At 32.8% G+C, this 15,709-nt stretch overlaps 2 protein-coding genes across 3 annotated transcripts; both read left to right on the plus strand.

The window, feature by feature from the left end:
• The first annotated feature begins 1,346 nt into the window (after nucleotides 1–1,346).
• On the plus strand, nucleotides 1,347–4,929 carry LOC105764716 (uncharacterized). The gene is made up of 3 exons (XM_012583423.2): nucleotides 1,347–3,052; nucleotides 3,338–3,762; nucleotides 4,019–4,929. The coding sequence occupies exons 1-3, from the start codon at nucleotides 2,272–2,274 to the stop codon at nucleotides 4,781–4,783; spliced, it is 1,971 nt and encodes a 656-aa protein (XP_012438877.1). The 5' UTR covers nucleotides 1,347–2,271; the 3' UTR covers nucleotides 4,784–4,929.
• Nucleotides 4,930–6,131: 1,202 nt separating this feature from the next.
• LOC105764718 (exocyst complex component EXO70E2) lies at nucleotides 6,132–9,451 on the plus strand. 2 transcript variants are annotated; one of them, XM_012583427.2, is made up of 2 exons: nucleotides 6,132–6,870; nucleotides 6,980–9,451. In XM_012583427.2, exon 2 carries the CDS (start codon nucleotides 7,289–7,291, stop codon nucleotides 9,230–9,232), a length of 1,944 nt encoding a protein of 647 aa, XP_012438881.1. In that variant the 5' UTR covers nucleotides 6,132–6,870; nucleotides 6,980–7,288; the 3' UTR covers nucleotides 9,233–9,451. The 2 variants fall into 2 exon arrangements, with proteins under 2 accessions (XP_012438881.1, XP_012438880.1); XM_012583426.2 differs by having other exon boundaries at nucleotides 6,132–6,445.
• Nucleotides 9,452–15,709: the final 6,258 nt, after the last annotated feature.

Here is a 15,709-nt window from a genome sequence, read left to right on the forward strand (position 1 = left end):
ATATATATTTTAAATATAATAATGCACACAGATATATAATACTTACTTTCAAATAAATTAAAAATATTTGAAATCACGATTGTTTTGGCTAAAAACTAACCCATAAGAATATAAAAGGAATAGTTGATTCTAGTTATTGCTCTGAGCACAACTACATATACATTAAATTATAAAAATATAAAATTATGGCTGGTCTAGCACACAATTCGATACAACTCAAATGGAACAATTCTACTCGTATTCTATAAACTATAAGTATTTTATACAAATGCAAATGCTAAATCAAATTTATAGTTAGGAAAAATTAAAATCAATGAATAAAACTTATTTACAAAAATCTGTTTGAAATAATAGAGAAAATAAAGTAGTAAGTAAGAGGAAAGAGGTAATAAGATAGGGTTAATTTTGACTTAATATTTTTTTAACTTTTCCATCTACATCTACATGAGAAACTAATTTACCCGTCTTTTATCATATGAATTATGTTACCATGTTGACGAGAAAATAACTCTTAAAGAGTGCTTTCACCGTTAATGTTTTTTTGATCTCTACGCATTTCACCGCTCCACTGGAATTTCTCTCTGCCCCTACCGTACTCCAGTTTAGTAGCTTCCACCGCTTGTACACCAAAAATAAATACAACTTAGTACACCAAACCGAATCACTTTTCAACAGATTAAATTTCAAGAAAAGTATCATACCAAATATTACCTATTTATACAGATAAAACTTACAAATCATTTGTTAAAAATGTAGTTAATTATTAAAAAAAAAGTTTAACTAGGTGTCAACGTATGATTTATTCTCTCTCGATATAAACTTATTTACTATCAAGTATCAATAATATCAAATATAAAGCTTTCCTTGAATCTTAACTTAATTATCATTATCATTATTGCCTGTAGAGGAAAATATGGTTTTATCCCTTTATTGAAGCGCGTTTATCATTATACAAGTTTGAACTTGTTCATACAAAAATGATAGGATTACGATTACGTTTAAAGTATTGTCCAGTGGTCGTGAGATCATTTTCTTCGCTTAATATTTCCTCTAAAGAATGTGGATTTCCCAACGAATCAAATGGTGAGGGTTTGGGTTTAATAGGGTCATGAATAAAAGATAAAGTAGTTGAACGGCCTGTTGGATGTGGTTGAGTCAAGTGTTGTTGATCCTGCATTTTAATTTGGGTTAGCTATAATGTTTCACTTTGTATCAGCTGGATATTCACATAGTTAAGTGTTGATTTTTTATTTGTTTGGGTTAGCATAGATTCCAAGAGTGAAAATCTCATTTATAGTGACAGTAAATTTTATAGTGAAAAGGGTAGAAAACATAATTGAGTAAAAAGAAAGGATATGGATGGAGTTGAAATGTAGTTTGTGTAGATAACACAGCAACGGGTCTTTTTCTTCCATGGAATCCCCATCTCTATGTATTCAAAGCTCACAATTCAAAACAAGGCTCTTCTTTCAAACTCGGTCTCTTAGGTTTCACTTCACAACTTACCTAAATTCTCAAACAAGAAGGAAAAACTTTACCATCCTTTCAGTTCTGTTGATCTTATTATTCAGTTGAAGCAGGCAAACTACTTTATCAGCATCATTTTGGGGTAAAATATGGGTTCCTTCTGTTGATTAATTTCTGCAGTTTTCATCTTGTATTCCAAACGGGTAAAGCTTGGATTCTTACATCATTTTCACAATCATGTGTTTGTCTTGGGAACACTAGTGTTTTGTTCGTTCCCTTTGGGTTTTCTATTGGTTAGTTTATTAAATTTCTGGAATTGAGAGTTTCAATCTTAGCTTGCATATTGTTTCCAGCTTTATGAGGGATTGGCAAACTATTGTATTAATAATAATTCAAGAAGATTCAGTTCTTTAATTGATTATTGATTGTGCTGAATTGCTCAAGTTGTGTGGCCAATGATATTTTCGCTTTCAGAATTGGATTCATGGGAATTGTTCTTTCGAGGTTTTCAATGTCGAAAATGGAAAGTCAAGTTTTGTGCTATTGAACTTGGTAGTTTCTGAAATGGATTCGTTTAAGCTGCTTCCATCTTAGCTTGCATATTGTTTTTCAGTTTTATGAGGAATTGGTATAATATTGTATGATTCAAGAAGATTCCATCCTATAATTAATTATTATGCTGATGTTTGAGTTGTAAGGCCAATGTATGTTCTCTTTTTCAAACTTGGATTGATGGAAGTTGTAGATGTCGATAATCGAAATAAGGACTTAGTTTTTGTGTTGTAGAACTCGGTAGTTACAGAAATGGATTCATGGCTTGTTGCAACAGCTGCTGGTTATTTTGCTGAATATTGGCAAAATCTTTTGAGTGATAGGACTCGCTTTCCTGAGCTAAGAACTCAAGGGACTGAAACCAGGAACGGTCCCTTGTCTTCGACAAAGGGACTCCAGCAAGATGTTTCTTCAGATGGAAGAGAGTTTTCAACTAGGAAAGTATCAGATTCTTATAGACATTATGTGGTTTCAGCTGCACAAGTGGATTCCGATAGCGGATTCGATAGTGAAATGGTGGGAAGTTCAGGACATCACATGGATCACAATTTAGTTTCTCAATCAAGAGAAGATCAATGTAGAAAGGGGCCTAGAAGTGACACTATGAGGAAAAGAAGCACACTTGAAACTAGATATTCATATGGTCATTTACTTAAACCTTTTAGTTCCTTAGATAGTTGCATAATGGCTCACCTATATATGGAACATGTTAATATGGAAGAATACATACTTACTTTCCCTCCATCATCACCGACTGCAATATCGAGACCATTGATTGTAACTGATGGAAGCCAAATAATCAGCAGAGCAAGTGGCAGTTTTCCCAATGGATCAAATCGAACCGCAGAGAGTAAGTTGCATAATCTAGCCACTTTTGAAACGAGTGGAAATGTTTTCGGGATTCCTCCGTTGCCAAAAGTCAAGTCTTCAGATCTCCGCAAGAAGTTGAAATTTAAGAGAGGAAACCGGTATAGTGGAAGACAAAGCATTCCTTGCAAAATGGATACTGCAAACCGGTTTCATTCACAAAAGGGTACTACTTTCGCATCATTGTTCAATTTTGTTTTTACCCTTTATATTAATATGCAGTTTGTTTTCGGTAGTTCTATGTTACTCGGGCTCTAGAGTCGGTGCTGAATCAGTATGTGTTTGACACCGTTGCATTTTATTGCTACTTTGTACAAGCTTAAGCTTGATGTAGAAGAACATGATTTGGCATTTAGTTTAGTTTAGTTTAGTTATTTTTCTCTATATTTCACGGTCGCTTGTTAAATTCAATGTATTCATCTTAATACTTATTCATTCATTAACATACCAGGTCCGGATGATGGAGCGTTTCTGTTTTCTCTCGGTATTTTTATGGGCATAGTATCTTCTTGTATCAGAAATCGAAGGGAAGTGTTGAAATTGAGAGGGTTGTTAAAGCATACAGAGAATGTAGTTCAAGATCTTCATGATGAGCTCGAGATGAAAGATCCGGTGACAGTGAAGGAGATAGCTAATGAGAAGTACGAATCAGGGGAGACGTATGATGATTCCTTTCATGACAGGGTATCATCTTCCGTGGAACAGAATTTCAATAATTCCAAACGATGTTATGGTGGAGAATCATATTATGATAAGGTAGGGGAAAGTTCAGAGTCAATGAGTCAAATCGAAGCTGAGCTCGAAGCTGAACTCGAGAGGTTGGGTCTAAACATGAACGTATCTAACCTGGAGGGAAGATTGTCTGATCTTGATGAGGTAACGCATCGTCTAATGACTCATTGCTTCATTTGCACATTTCTAGCGACTTCGTTCTACTTTTTACTCTCTTGCCAATCAATATTGGTGTCGTGATTGCTTCATTTTTCCACAATGGCAGTGCTGTATATTGAATGTTTCAAACATTTTATCGGAGTTAGGAACAAACAATAATAAGCATAACATGATGGAAATCTTTTTCCTTGCCTGAAAACTTGCTTGGATGTTCTGACAATACAGCTAAAAACTGATGCAGCTTGACCCGGATTTTGCCGAACGTGAATTGAGATCCGATATGATCAATGCGCAGGCTCTTGTCAAATCTGTTTCAAATGAAGATAGCCGTGACACTTCTACTACTCATTCCAGAAATTATGCAGTCTCACCGCAAGAGTTGAGCATGCGTCTACATGAAGTTATTCAATCGAAGCTCGAAGAACGTATAGAAGAACTTGAGATGGCCCTCAGGAACAGCCAGAAGAAGGTGAAACTAATGGAATGGCAGTATAAGATTTCACGAAAGATCTCTAACAGTAAACTGAAATATTCATCCAACCCTGAGAGTCCATTAGCAAATGAAGAAATCGATTGCCAGTCTGGTCCTCTGGTTATGCAACTATCAGGGGAAGCTCTAGATGCATACATTGAAGCTCGTGAAGAGCTGTTGAAGACGGACGAGTCAGAAGAAGATGATGATGATGATGGACTACCTGATATTTATCGAAATAAGCATCAAGGCGAGCTGCATAAGTATGATCGAATTCAAAACATGTCTTGGGGCAGTCAAGACAGCATGTATCCGAAGAACACATCGGAGGAGGTCGTATATGGTGGAGGACGAACATTGGAAGATCAACACTTAAGAGTGCATGAATTAGTGGGTGTGAGTGAAGATGAATGTAGTGACGGTGATGATGAAATGGAGAAGCAACTGATAGAGAAGATTGTGGAGAAAACTAGGAAAGGGTCTGATGCACTAGTCAATGCAGAGAGGATATTGTTTTCCATGGATGGAATCTAAGTTTCCTTGTTTGTATCAATCTCCGTACACGGTGATGCATATTGGGATTATAGTATAGAAAAGGATAAAAATTTAAATACAGTTGGAATATACCTGTAATGAACAAAGTGATTGTGTTGGAAATACATTAATAACTAATTTTCCCAGAGAGAGCATTCCACAGGTTGAGTTGGTTTTTTTATTAAATTAACCTAACTCATCATAATCTACAAAAATCGAATTATAATTCAAGAATCAAGTAAAAGAGAGTTGTTATAAAATTTAACTTCTTTATTCAAGTATTCTGCAACAATTAAATTCTTTTATTTATTATTTATCTCATATTAATTTAATTAATTAAAGATAAAATAATCCTTAAAGAATATAATTTCTTTGTAAAAGAGTTTGTTTTAATTTCTTAATTTATTTTTATTAATTTAATTTAATTTAATTAGAAATGAATTTTATTGGTCCAAAATTTCTCCAACCATAACAAAATTATGAGACAATACCAAACATTATGAAATAGTATAAAAATTACCTGATTACCAAGAATGGAATACCAAAAATATGACGCTACTACCAAAATTACGAAGGTGTACCCATCTAATAATTTAATTTTATCCATATACATAATAATATGCAAAATTATTATTTTAGAATATCAAATTTTGGTTCATCCCAACAAAATTTCTTAGTACAAAAAATAATACTTTTATGCTAAAATTTACTTTCTCATTCCAAAACTAAATTTTGAAAATGTACCAAAAATTTCGAAATATATAGGAGCAGCAAAAATTATAAGGAATATCAAATATTGGTTCTTTAATTAATTTTAATATTTTTAAATTTATCCTTATACGTAATGCAAAATATTATTTTTAAAATGTCAAATTTTGGTTTGTCCCAGCAAAATTTTTAGTACCAAAAATAATATATAATTTTTAATTTCAAAATCATTTTTCATTCCAAAATAATTTTGAAAGCGTAGTAAAAAAATTACGAAGGACTACGAGTAAGAAAAGAAATTATGAGAGATAACAATTACAGAAGTACCAACAATTTCTTGGTACCCAAAATATTATTTTTATTTCAAAAATTAATTTTTTATTCCAAAACCTATTTTTAAAAGCATAACAAAAATTTTGAGAGTACCAAATATTATAAAAAAATACTAAAAATTATGAGAATGTAACAAAAATTCTGAAGGAACATAAAAAATTATGAAAAAAATACGAAAAAGTTAATAAAAATGGTAAGAAAATAATGTTTTCTTGTTTCGAGCTTACAAGAGAACTCCCGCGTAATGTTACCAACAGTCAAAGCCGCGACTTTAAATTCCCTACCCAGCAAGCATTCAACTCCTCCATTTCCTTTTAAATTGATTTTTAGGAGTGTCTTTTCTAAAAAAATAATAAAATCATATTCAAAATAAAGTAAAATCCAAATCCCTTATTCTTTCTGCATTTTCCCACGAAACTTCCCTCTTTAATCTCTCTACTCTCCTCCTCCACCTCTACTTACTGTCTCATTCAAGTTTTGCTTTTTGGACAAAATTTCCTACACAATAGTTGTTCTTCTGCTTCTTTTTTGAGAATTTTGATGCCCCTTTTGACTTTCTTTTTGTTTTTTTTCCTGGGTTGATGCTTGATTTCGAAGATATCAAGGAAAACAAGTTTTAAGGTTTGATTTGTTTCCCCTAACTTTTCTTTTTTTTGAATATTTTAGTTATTTTTCTCTTCTTTTGCTAATTTTCGAGTACGGGGTTTTAATTAAAGTTTGTTTTATGTTTTAAATGTGTTTAAAGGAGGTAGTAAATACCCTCCCCCCGCCCAAAAAAAAAAAAAGGTTTTGGGGTTTTTCTCTAATTTGTTGATCAAATCATTTTCACTTTGATTGATTGATTTCATCTACTCTAGGTTCATCAATTATCATGAGCTTTTTTCTTCTATTTTTGTCCTTCAAACATTTTTCTTTATATTTCTGGCTTTGCTTAGGATAGGTGAGGTAACAGAGCTTACCTTTGTAAAACTTCTGTGCTAAGATGATCATCTAAAATCACTTTTGATTTTGCTGCGGTGGGGAGTTATCAAGCTTTAAATTGTTTGGTAGATATCTTTGAATTCTAAAGCATTCAAACAATTGTTTTGATCTGTTCTTTGATCCTATGCGGGGTTTATTGAATCCTAATCTGCTTTTGGCTATTTGGTGATTTAGATCCAGTGAAAGGCTTGGCTTTGATTACCTTGGAAGTTCGTTGATGTTAAGTTCAATCTTCCAAATCATGGTTTTTGGGCCTGTTGGTGTTCTAGATTCTGTATAGTGGAAAACTTGGCCTGATTGCCTTGGAAAGATGTTCATTGGTCCTGATCCTGTCTGGGGTTTATTTATTCCAAATCATGGTTTTGGCTTGTTTTTGGTTTAGGGTTAGGCTTGATTGCATGAGAAGTTAGTCGGTGTTAAGTCAATTACTTGATTGGTTTTGTTCGGTTTGTTGCGATATTTAAAAAAAAAAAAAATTGGGATATGGATGAATGTCAATCTGCCATCCCAGCACATGATGGAGATCTTCATGTGGTTGCTGCTGCTCACCATATTGTCAAGGCATTAGGAACTACAAAAAATCTTAGTGATGATTTGAGGAAAATCCTTATCGATCTCGATGCGCACTTGTCATTGATAACTTCAAATATCGATAGCAAGGGAGGAAAGGGATTCGTTGAAGTTGAGGAGCGACTGAAACGAGTAGAGAGGAAGATTGTGATTTGGGAGTCGGATCGAATAATGATATGGGATTCTGGACCCAAGGAAGCTTCCGATTATCTAGAAGCCGTAGATGAAGTTCAGACACTGATAGACAGTTTACGCGGCTTATCCATGAATGAAAATCAGAAGCAGAAGGAACTTCTTCACCGTGCATCAAGTTTATTGCAGATGGCAATGTCAAGGCTTGAGGAAGAGCTTATTCATATGCTTGTTAAGCATAAGCAACAGTCTGAGCCGACATACATTCCTTCCCCTTCTTCTCAAAGGAATGTTGTTTACAATGAGTCTGTTGTTTCATTAGATAATGAGTCAGTGAAGGAAGCATTGAGCAAAAACTCTTGTACCGACGAATGTGGTGAATATATTGTTGATTTGGTCCCTGAACATGTAATTCCTGATATCAAGTCCATTGCAAAGGTTATGTTTGCTTCAGATTACGGTCAGGAATTTTGTGAAGCTTTCATTGGTGTAAGGAAGGAAGCATTGGAGCAGCATTTTGACATTCTCGAAAATGGAAAACTGAGTATTGAGGATCTGTTGAAAATGGAGTGGTGTAGCTTGAGTACCGAGATGAATAAATGGACCTGGTCGATGAAGATCATCGTCGGTGTCTATCTCATGAGTGAAAAACGGTTATGTGATCAGGTCTTAGGGAAGTTTGGATCAGTTAATTCATTTTGCTTTCTTGAGATAGCGAAGACTACAATTCTTTGCCTCTTGAATTTTGGTGAAGCCATAGCAATGGGGCCTCAAGAACCCGAAAAGCTGCTTCGTCTGCTTGACATGTATGAGACTTTGGCAGATCTTGTTATAGACATAGATGCATTGTTCTCAGAAGATGGTGGGTCTTTTGTTCGACTCGAGTTCCACAAGCTTCTTGAGGGATTGGCTGATTCCGTAAAAGCAGCATTCAACGCGTTCGGAGTTGCTGTTTCTTCAAATGGATCATTATACCCCTTCCCTGGAGGTGGAGTTCATCCTCTCAGTAAATATGTCATGAATTACATCAGTATGTTCCCTGAATATTGCAGCACCCTCAATTTGCTTCTCGAGGATCAACATTCAGATGTTGCAAGTCTAGTTAGTGAGCCACAGTGTGGACCAACTGCGTCTCTTTCCACATCTTGTCCGATGGCTTGTCACCTTCGATCAATCACAAGCTCTTTGGAGTCCAATCTTCATAAGAAATCTAAACTACACAAGGATGAAGCTTTACAACATATTTTCTTGATGAACAACCTCCATTACATGGTTCAAAAGGTTAAGGGCTCGGAACTCAGGCCTTTCTTCGGAGACGAATGGATCCGTAAGCATAACGCAAAGTTCCAGCAACACGAAATGAACTATGAGAGAGTCACTTGGAGTTCAGTAGTTTTGTTGCTGAAGGATGATAACCCTGGCTCGAGTTCCCTGTCAAAATCTGCTTTCAAAGAAAAGTGCAAGGGCTTTAGCGTTGCCTTTGAGGAGGTATACAAAAACCAAACAAGTTGGTGCATCCCAGATCCACAGCTTCGCGAAGATTTGCGGATTTCGACTTCACTTAAAGTAGTCCATGCATACCGGACTTTTCTTGGAAGAAATCCTGCTCATGTTGATGATAAATGCATTAAGCATACTGTTGAAGATGTCGAAAAATTGCTCTTGGACCTTTTCGAAGGATCACCAAGATCGTTGCGCAATTCACGAAGAATGATGAAGACATAAGCTGTCAAGTTTTAGCCATTTCTGGGTATTTTCTTCTGAATCAAGTCTGTATTTTCGTAGATATAAAATGTGATTGTAATTAACATGTTTCGTTTCCAGAATTTTCTGTTTCTGATTGCTTATGATTGACTTTGCCTATGTTTCTCTTGGCTTGAAATAACATTGTTATAAACATGCATCAATTCTAGGCATATGATCCAGTTCATTCTCTAGGTGTAATTTTGAGGGTTGATAGTATTCCTTTTTTTATTCGGCTTAGTATTTGTTTATCAGTGAGGGTTGATAATATTTTTCTGCTTAATACGCCTATGTTATCCAGACCTTCTATATTCCCTAAAGTTCACCTTTTGTCTGAATATATGTCGGACATTGGTATGGAGTTCCTCCAAATATACACTCATCCTTAAGTCGGGGTATCATAGGTACATGAATGCAGGCACTAGTAGCTTGTAACCTCGAGGATGTCTGATTTATCTCTGGTTAATTAGAGTGACGAATGTTGCTCATTTTTTGTTGTTGAAATACTTGTATTCAGCACGTACACAAGCAAATAGGATAGGGGAATATGATATTTCAAAATATTCCATATTTAAGAAAAAAAATCATTTTCTCATAGGTCAGGCTTGAATCCATCGGTGCCCCCACATAGCTGATGAGCATTTGATCCAGATTAATACAACGGACAAAGAGGCATGTAGTGTCCATCAATGAGAAAAAAGTCGGTTACACTGAAATTGAAAGTATTAATGTGCATGTGCTAAATGTAAGATATTGATTAGGAGTTAGCTACATCCATGACTTCCTGTAGACCACATCTCTTTTATTTAGATTATGTTGTTTCCAACTGTTTTTCTATTTATTCATTTTCAAGAATATATATATATATATATATATATATATATATATAAATATGAACATTTATACTTGTATTAGAAATGCCCATGGATTAGCTTTAACTATTATTATTATTTTTCATCAATTTTACTACTTCAAATATTGAAAAGTTGTAATTAAGAGGTTGTTTGATTGAGGACTTAAAAACGATTTGTTTATTTGTTTATTTGTTTCAAAAATAAAATAATTTGTTTATTAAATGCATTGGGTTACAAAATTTTATGGCCATCAAGTTTAATTTGAGCTTTAATGAATTGGATTTACTTATTCTAATTTATATTAATTTTTAAATATACAATTACTAGTATGAAAAATGAAGAGTTGAGGAGGAAGATGCAGTTTGACAACTCTAATCTTCAAGATAATAACCCAGGAGGAAGATGTAGGGGCACGTGCAAAACCGTGGCAGAATGAAATGGATGCTCTGCGCAAAGATGTGTGAACAGTGCATTCTAATGCCCAAGATATGGATTGGTTGTTTTGTTTACACAATCCCTTAGCTCTTGAGATAGCAACTGTGAGTCTACCAGCTGAGTTTAAGGTTCCAAAGAAAATGTTCGAAGGAAGAAGGATCCTCTAACACATCTCATGCAGTACAACAATTATATGAAGGTGCTAAGGGCCTCTAATGTTGCAAAGTGTAAAGCCTTTTCGACTAACCTTAAAGGAAGTGCGAAAGATTGGTATCTCTTTATCACAATGCTCCATCTAGTGTAACGACCCAATAGTTAGGGATGTCGGAAAGTACATTCCCGAGACTCCGTTTTTGTAAATTTGACTCTCAAATATTTATTAAAAATATTTACGAAGCTAGTTCTGTAGTTAATTAGGTTTTGGTTAAGTGAATTTGCATGAATTAAAAATAATTAGGTATAAAGACTAAATTGCATAAAGGGTAATAGTTGAATTATATATTAAAGAAAAATTAAAGGGACTAAAGAAGCAATTATGCCATTGTTCTTTAATGAGGCGCCATAAAATAAGATATTTATAAATTTAATTTATATTATAATAAAATATGTTTACTTAATTAATAAGTATATATATTATATTATAATAATAAACTAATGTATAATAAAACAAAATAAGTAAATGAATGAATAAAAAAAAAGAAAGAAAGAAAGTCAAGCCAAAACGAAACAGAAAGGAAAGAAAGAAAAGAAGAAACGCAGGGGCATAGGAACTTCTAAGGTTTAAAGTTTAATTGGTTAGTTAATTTAGTCTTTTTTTTCTTGTAATTTTTATGTTTTTAGAATCTTGGTGTTAAGTGCTACCCGACCTATGTCGAAATTTTACCAATTATTGAGTTTTAAATGTTGTTAATGTTGAATAATTTTAGTATTAAAGATTAAATTGATAGATTTAAAAGTAAGAAATGAAAAGGATTGAATTGTAGAATAAATTGTAAATTTTGAGTAATAGGGATTAAATTGTAAAAGTTTTGAAATTTAGGGATTTAAGTGAAAATAGGAAGTTAAATTTAGTTTAAAGTGAAATTTGTATGAAAATATAGGATTAATTGTAAAGAAATAAAGATAGTCTCGGTTTAGGGACTAAATTAGGCAAATATTGAGTAAAAATTGAAATATTCAATTTGAAATTAATTGTGTTGTATTGATGAATTTTATTTATTTTAATTTCGTACCTAACGTCGTATCGAAATCCTCGACTAAAAAGGGGAAAGATAAAGTCGACATCGAATAGCTCGAAATTTCTGGTTTGTATTTCTATAATCCAAAACTATTTATTAATTGTTGTATTTTTTATTTAATGCATATGGTAAGTGTTGAGGTGAGTATTTGACACTTTGACATTGAATTGAATTAAAAGTTGATTGAATGGATTGAATTGATATATATATATTATGAATATATTGATTATTTGAATTGAAATGAATATTAATGTGAAATTTGAATATTAGATATTTGTTGCATTTGGAAAGTGAATTGAAACCCTATTAACTATATCGGGCTGAGTCGGATATAGATGGCATGCCATAGGATTGGAAGAGTTCAGGGATTTCTTCGACTTCGAGTCGATTAGGCACTAGGTGCCAATTTACTTCGGTTTAACCGATGAGACACTGGGTATCAATTTACTACTTCGGATTTATTCGATGAGATATTGGGTGTCAATTTACTATTTCGAATTATCCAATAAGGCACTTGGTGCCAAACTGGTGTGTTGGTTGGATCCGTGTATCCGTCCGAGTTCGAGTCGTGTTAATAGGGGTAATTAAATAAAACGATACTATGATTGATATTGGATGATATTGTACATGAATTGAAAATGGGATAGTGGATTGAACTATGAAAATGAGATGCATGAATTATGTATTCATGAATTGGATATTGTTATTGTTTCAAATGATATGTGGATCAATTTGTGAAGAGCTATCATATAGCAAGTGATGAGAATTGAATAAGAATATGTTATAAAATGATGTATTTATGTTTTGAGTATTGAATGGTTAATGTTATTGTATAAATAAATGTGGTTTTAAATATTCAATTGTGGCTATTATATTGTTTTATCTTTAAATATTCGGATTATAGAAATATCACTAAGTTTTACTCATTGTACGATTTTATTTTCCGTGCGCAGATTAGGTACTTTAATTTTGATCGCCGATTCGGCTTCTAACAATGATCTCAAACTCAAACGTAGTGATGTTTATCCTTTTGAAATGTGTTGGCATATATCTAGGGTGTCTAAATAATAATTATTTTGTGGATGAATTGTAAATGAGATTATAAGTTTAATATTGGTTTGGTATATATATAATCTTGTGTTTGTTTTTGAAACCATATTATGGCATGGTAAATTGAACTAAATCTAGATATGTGCATGTGAATTTAATTCTATGTTTAAGTGCTCATGAACTAGGCAAGTTGATTTGGATTTGATGTATTTATAATTTGGATTAAAATGATACTTTGATGACTTGTTTTGATGATATAAAATGTTTGAGAATTCTGCCTGTTTGATCGATAAATTTTGGTAATATTCCAAAAACCTATTCCGGCGACGAATATTTGTTAGGATTGTTAATTTAGTGGTATCAGAGCTGTAACAGTCTAATTTTTAGCGGTGCCGAAAACAGTGATTCGAGATCACTAAATCCGACCAATGAGTTAAAATTTAATAAACTAATAATTATGGGTCAAGTGTGAATTTGGAAGAATTTTTGAATTAGTGAATTTTGTGAATTATTGAATTTTGTGATTTAAAAAGAATTTAATAGGTAAATTGGGTCTAAAATGAGGTATCGAGACCTCGAGTTCATAAACCAAGCCATAAATATTTTTTATAAATATTTATGGAGTGTCATTGAGTTAGTATAAAAGTTTCGTTAGAAAATTTTAACATTTGGATAGTCAATTAATTAAAAAGGACTAAATTGAAAATAGTGCAAAATTTGTTAAATTGTGATTAAATAGCTTAAGTGACTAATAAGGAGGGATTTAAAAGGCAATTAGGCCCAAATTATATGGGCTAGACGGTTGGGCAAGAAAAATCAGCAAGAAAGTAAGGAGAAACAAGGGCAAAATTGGAAATTTTACAAATTAAATATATAAAACAAAGATAAAAGTGAAAATTCTAGAGATCTCTTCATAATTTATCAACAAAAACGCCATAGGAGGTCTGAAACAAGCTAGTTTCTCATATTTTTATACCATATCGGGAATTCGAAGATAAACGCGGAAAAGAGAAAGTATCGAACTAGTTTCTGAACTTTTACAACTTCTACGAATTGGCCCAGGTAAGTTCATATGGCTGAACTTTTATGACTAATTGTTAATATGGAAATGATATAATGTATCAATTCGTATATTGTTGTTAAATTTTGATTATGGTAAAAATAAGAATAAGATGAGATTGTTAGTTCAAATTAAGGGATACGCAGGATTGAGTACATACGTTCGATAACCAGTGATGAATTGACGGATAAGTCCATGGTGGATCCATGGCAAAGTGTGAAACGTAGGTATGATATTTCAGTGAAGAAAACCATACTGAGTTGTGAAAAGTAGGTATGGTGTTTCAGTGAAGAAAACCATATTGAGTTGTGAAAAGTAAGTATGGTGTTTCAGTGAAGAAAACCATACTGAATTGTGAAAAGTAGGTATGGTGTTTCAGTGAAGAAAAATATACTGAGTTGTGAAAAGTAGGTATGGTATTTTCGTGAAGAAAACCATACTGAGTTATAGCAATGTGAAATATTCAAGCAAATCGTGGCATCGGGCAAACGATGTACTCAAATCCGTAAGACGATCCTTAATTTGACAGGTATTTGTAAGTGCAATTGAAGCTAAATGTCAGAATTGAAGTTGATATCTGATATTGAGCTCGATTGGATAGATTCATTGTTTGAGATTGTGGTTGGTAGGAAATGTTGAATTTTTATTTGTTTATTAATGTTGTTAGTGAAATTTTGGTAATATTTTATTATGAGCCTATGAACTTACTAAGCTTTCTGCAAGCTTACCTGTGTGTGTTTATTATTTCTTGTAGATTGATATATATATGTTCGGAGGATCGGATCTACATCAACGATCACACTATCTAGATTTACTCCGGTAGATTTTGTTAAACAACTTTTTTATTTATATGGCATGTATAGGGAATTGAAGTAAAAAGTAATAGAATGAATGACTAAGTAGGCAAGGTAAATCTGAATGTGATGGTTGTGTTAGACATTGAAATATACATGTTTTTAGCTTGAAATGATTGATTGGTTAAACATTATTAGTATTTAAATGAAGTAGTTGAAATACTAAAATTGGTTGTGAATTGAAATTTGCAGGAATGTTAGATAGTTATAAATGGGTTATATTGAATTTTTAAAAAAATAAAATAAAATAAAATTGCAATGGAACAGTTTTTGGACAGCAGCATTGATGTAATTTTGAAAAATCACCAAAAATAGTGTAAATTGAATTAGAAGCTGAGTGAGATATGAAATTAAATCTGAATGAGTCTACTTTCACATGAAAGAAATAGAGTAAGCAAAAAAGTTATATATTTTTAGATATTTGAATTTTAGTGAGACAGAGTAAGAATGGTTTTTGAAGTCCCCTGTTCTGACTTTAGAAATTCATTAAAAATTGTATAGAAGTAATTATGAGTTATAATTTATATTTCTAGATTCCTTAATGGGTCTATTTTAAGTAGAAATAATTTGAAGCACCATATGAAGTCTGTACAATGAGATGATTGAATTTTAGTGACGAGAGGTCAGGATAGTCGATCAGTGAAACAAGGGAGACTTTAACTAATAAACTGTACTAATTGGCTCAACCAAAAATTTTGAAAAATTTATGGTAAAAATATATATGAGTCTAGTTTTAGCCAAAATTTACAGATATAAATTTTGAGTTTTGTAGCTTGATTTATAATTAATTTAGTGACTACTGCACAGGTGGACAACCTTATTATGAACTGTGAAATAACTTCTAAAAGTAAATTTTTATGCCCCAAACTTTTAACTTAAGTCAAGTAACGACTTATGCTCAACTCCAAAAATGATCTCGGGTAAGGGGTGTTACAAGAGCTTTGCAGGTTTAGCCAATTCTCAGACTA

Source organism: Gossypium raimondii, chromosome 12 (assembly GCF_025698545.1).
Source record: "Gossypium raimondii isolate GPD5lz chromosome 12, ASM2569854v1, whole genome shotgun sequence".
In the NCBI taxonomy this organism is placed as follows: domain Eukaryota; kingdom Viridiplantae; phylum Streptophyta; class Magnoliopsida; order Malvales; family Malvaceae; genus Gossypium; species Gossypium raimondii.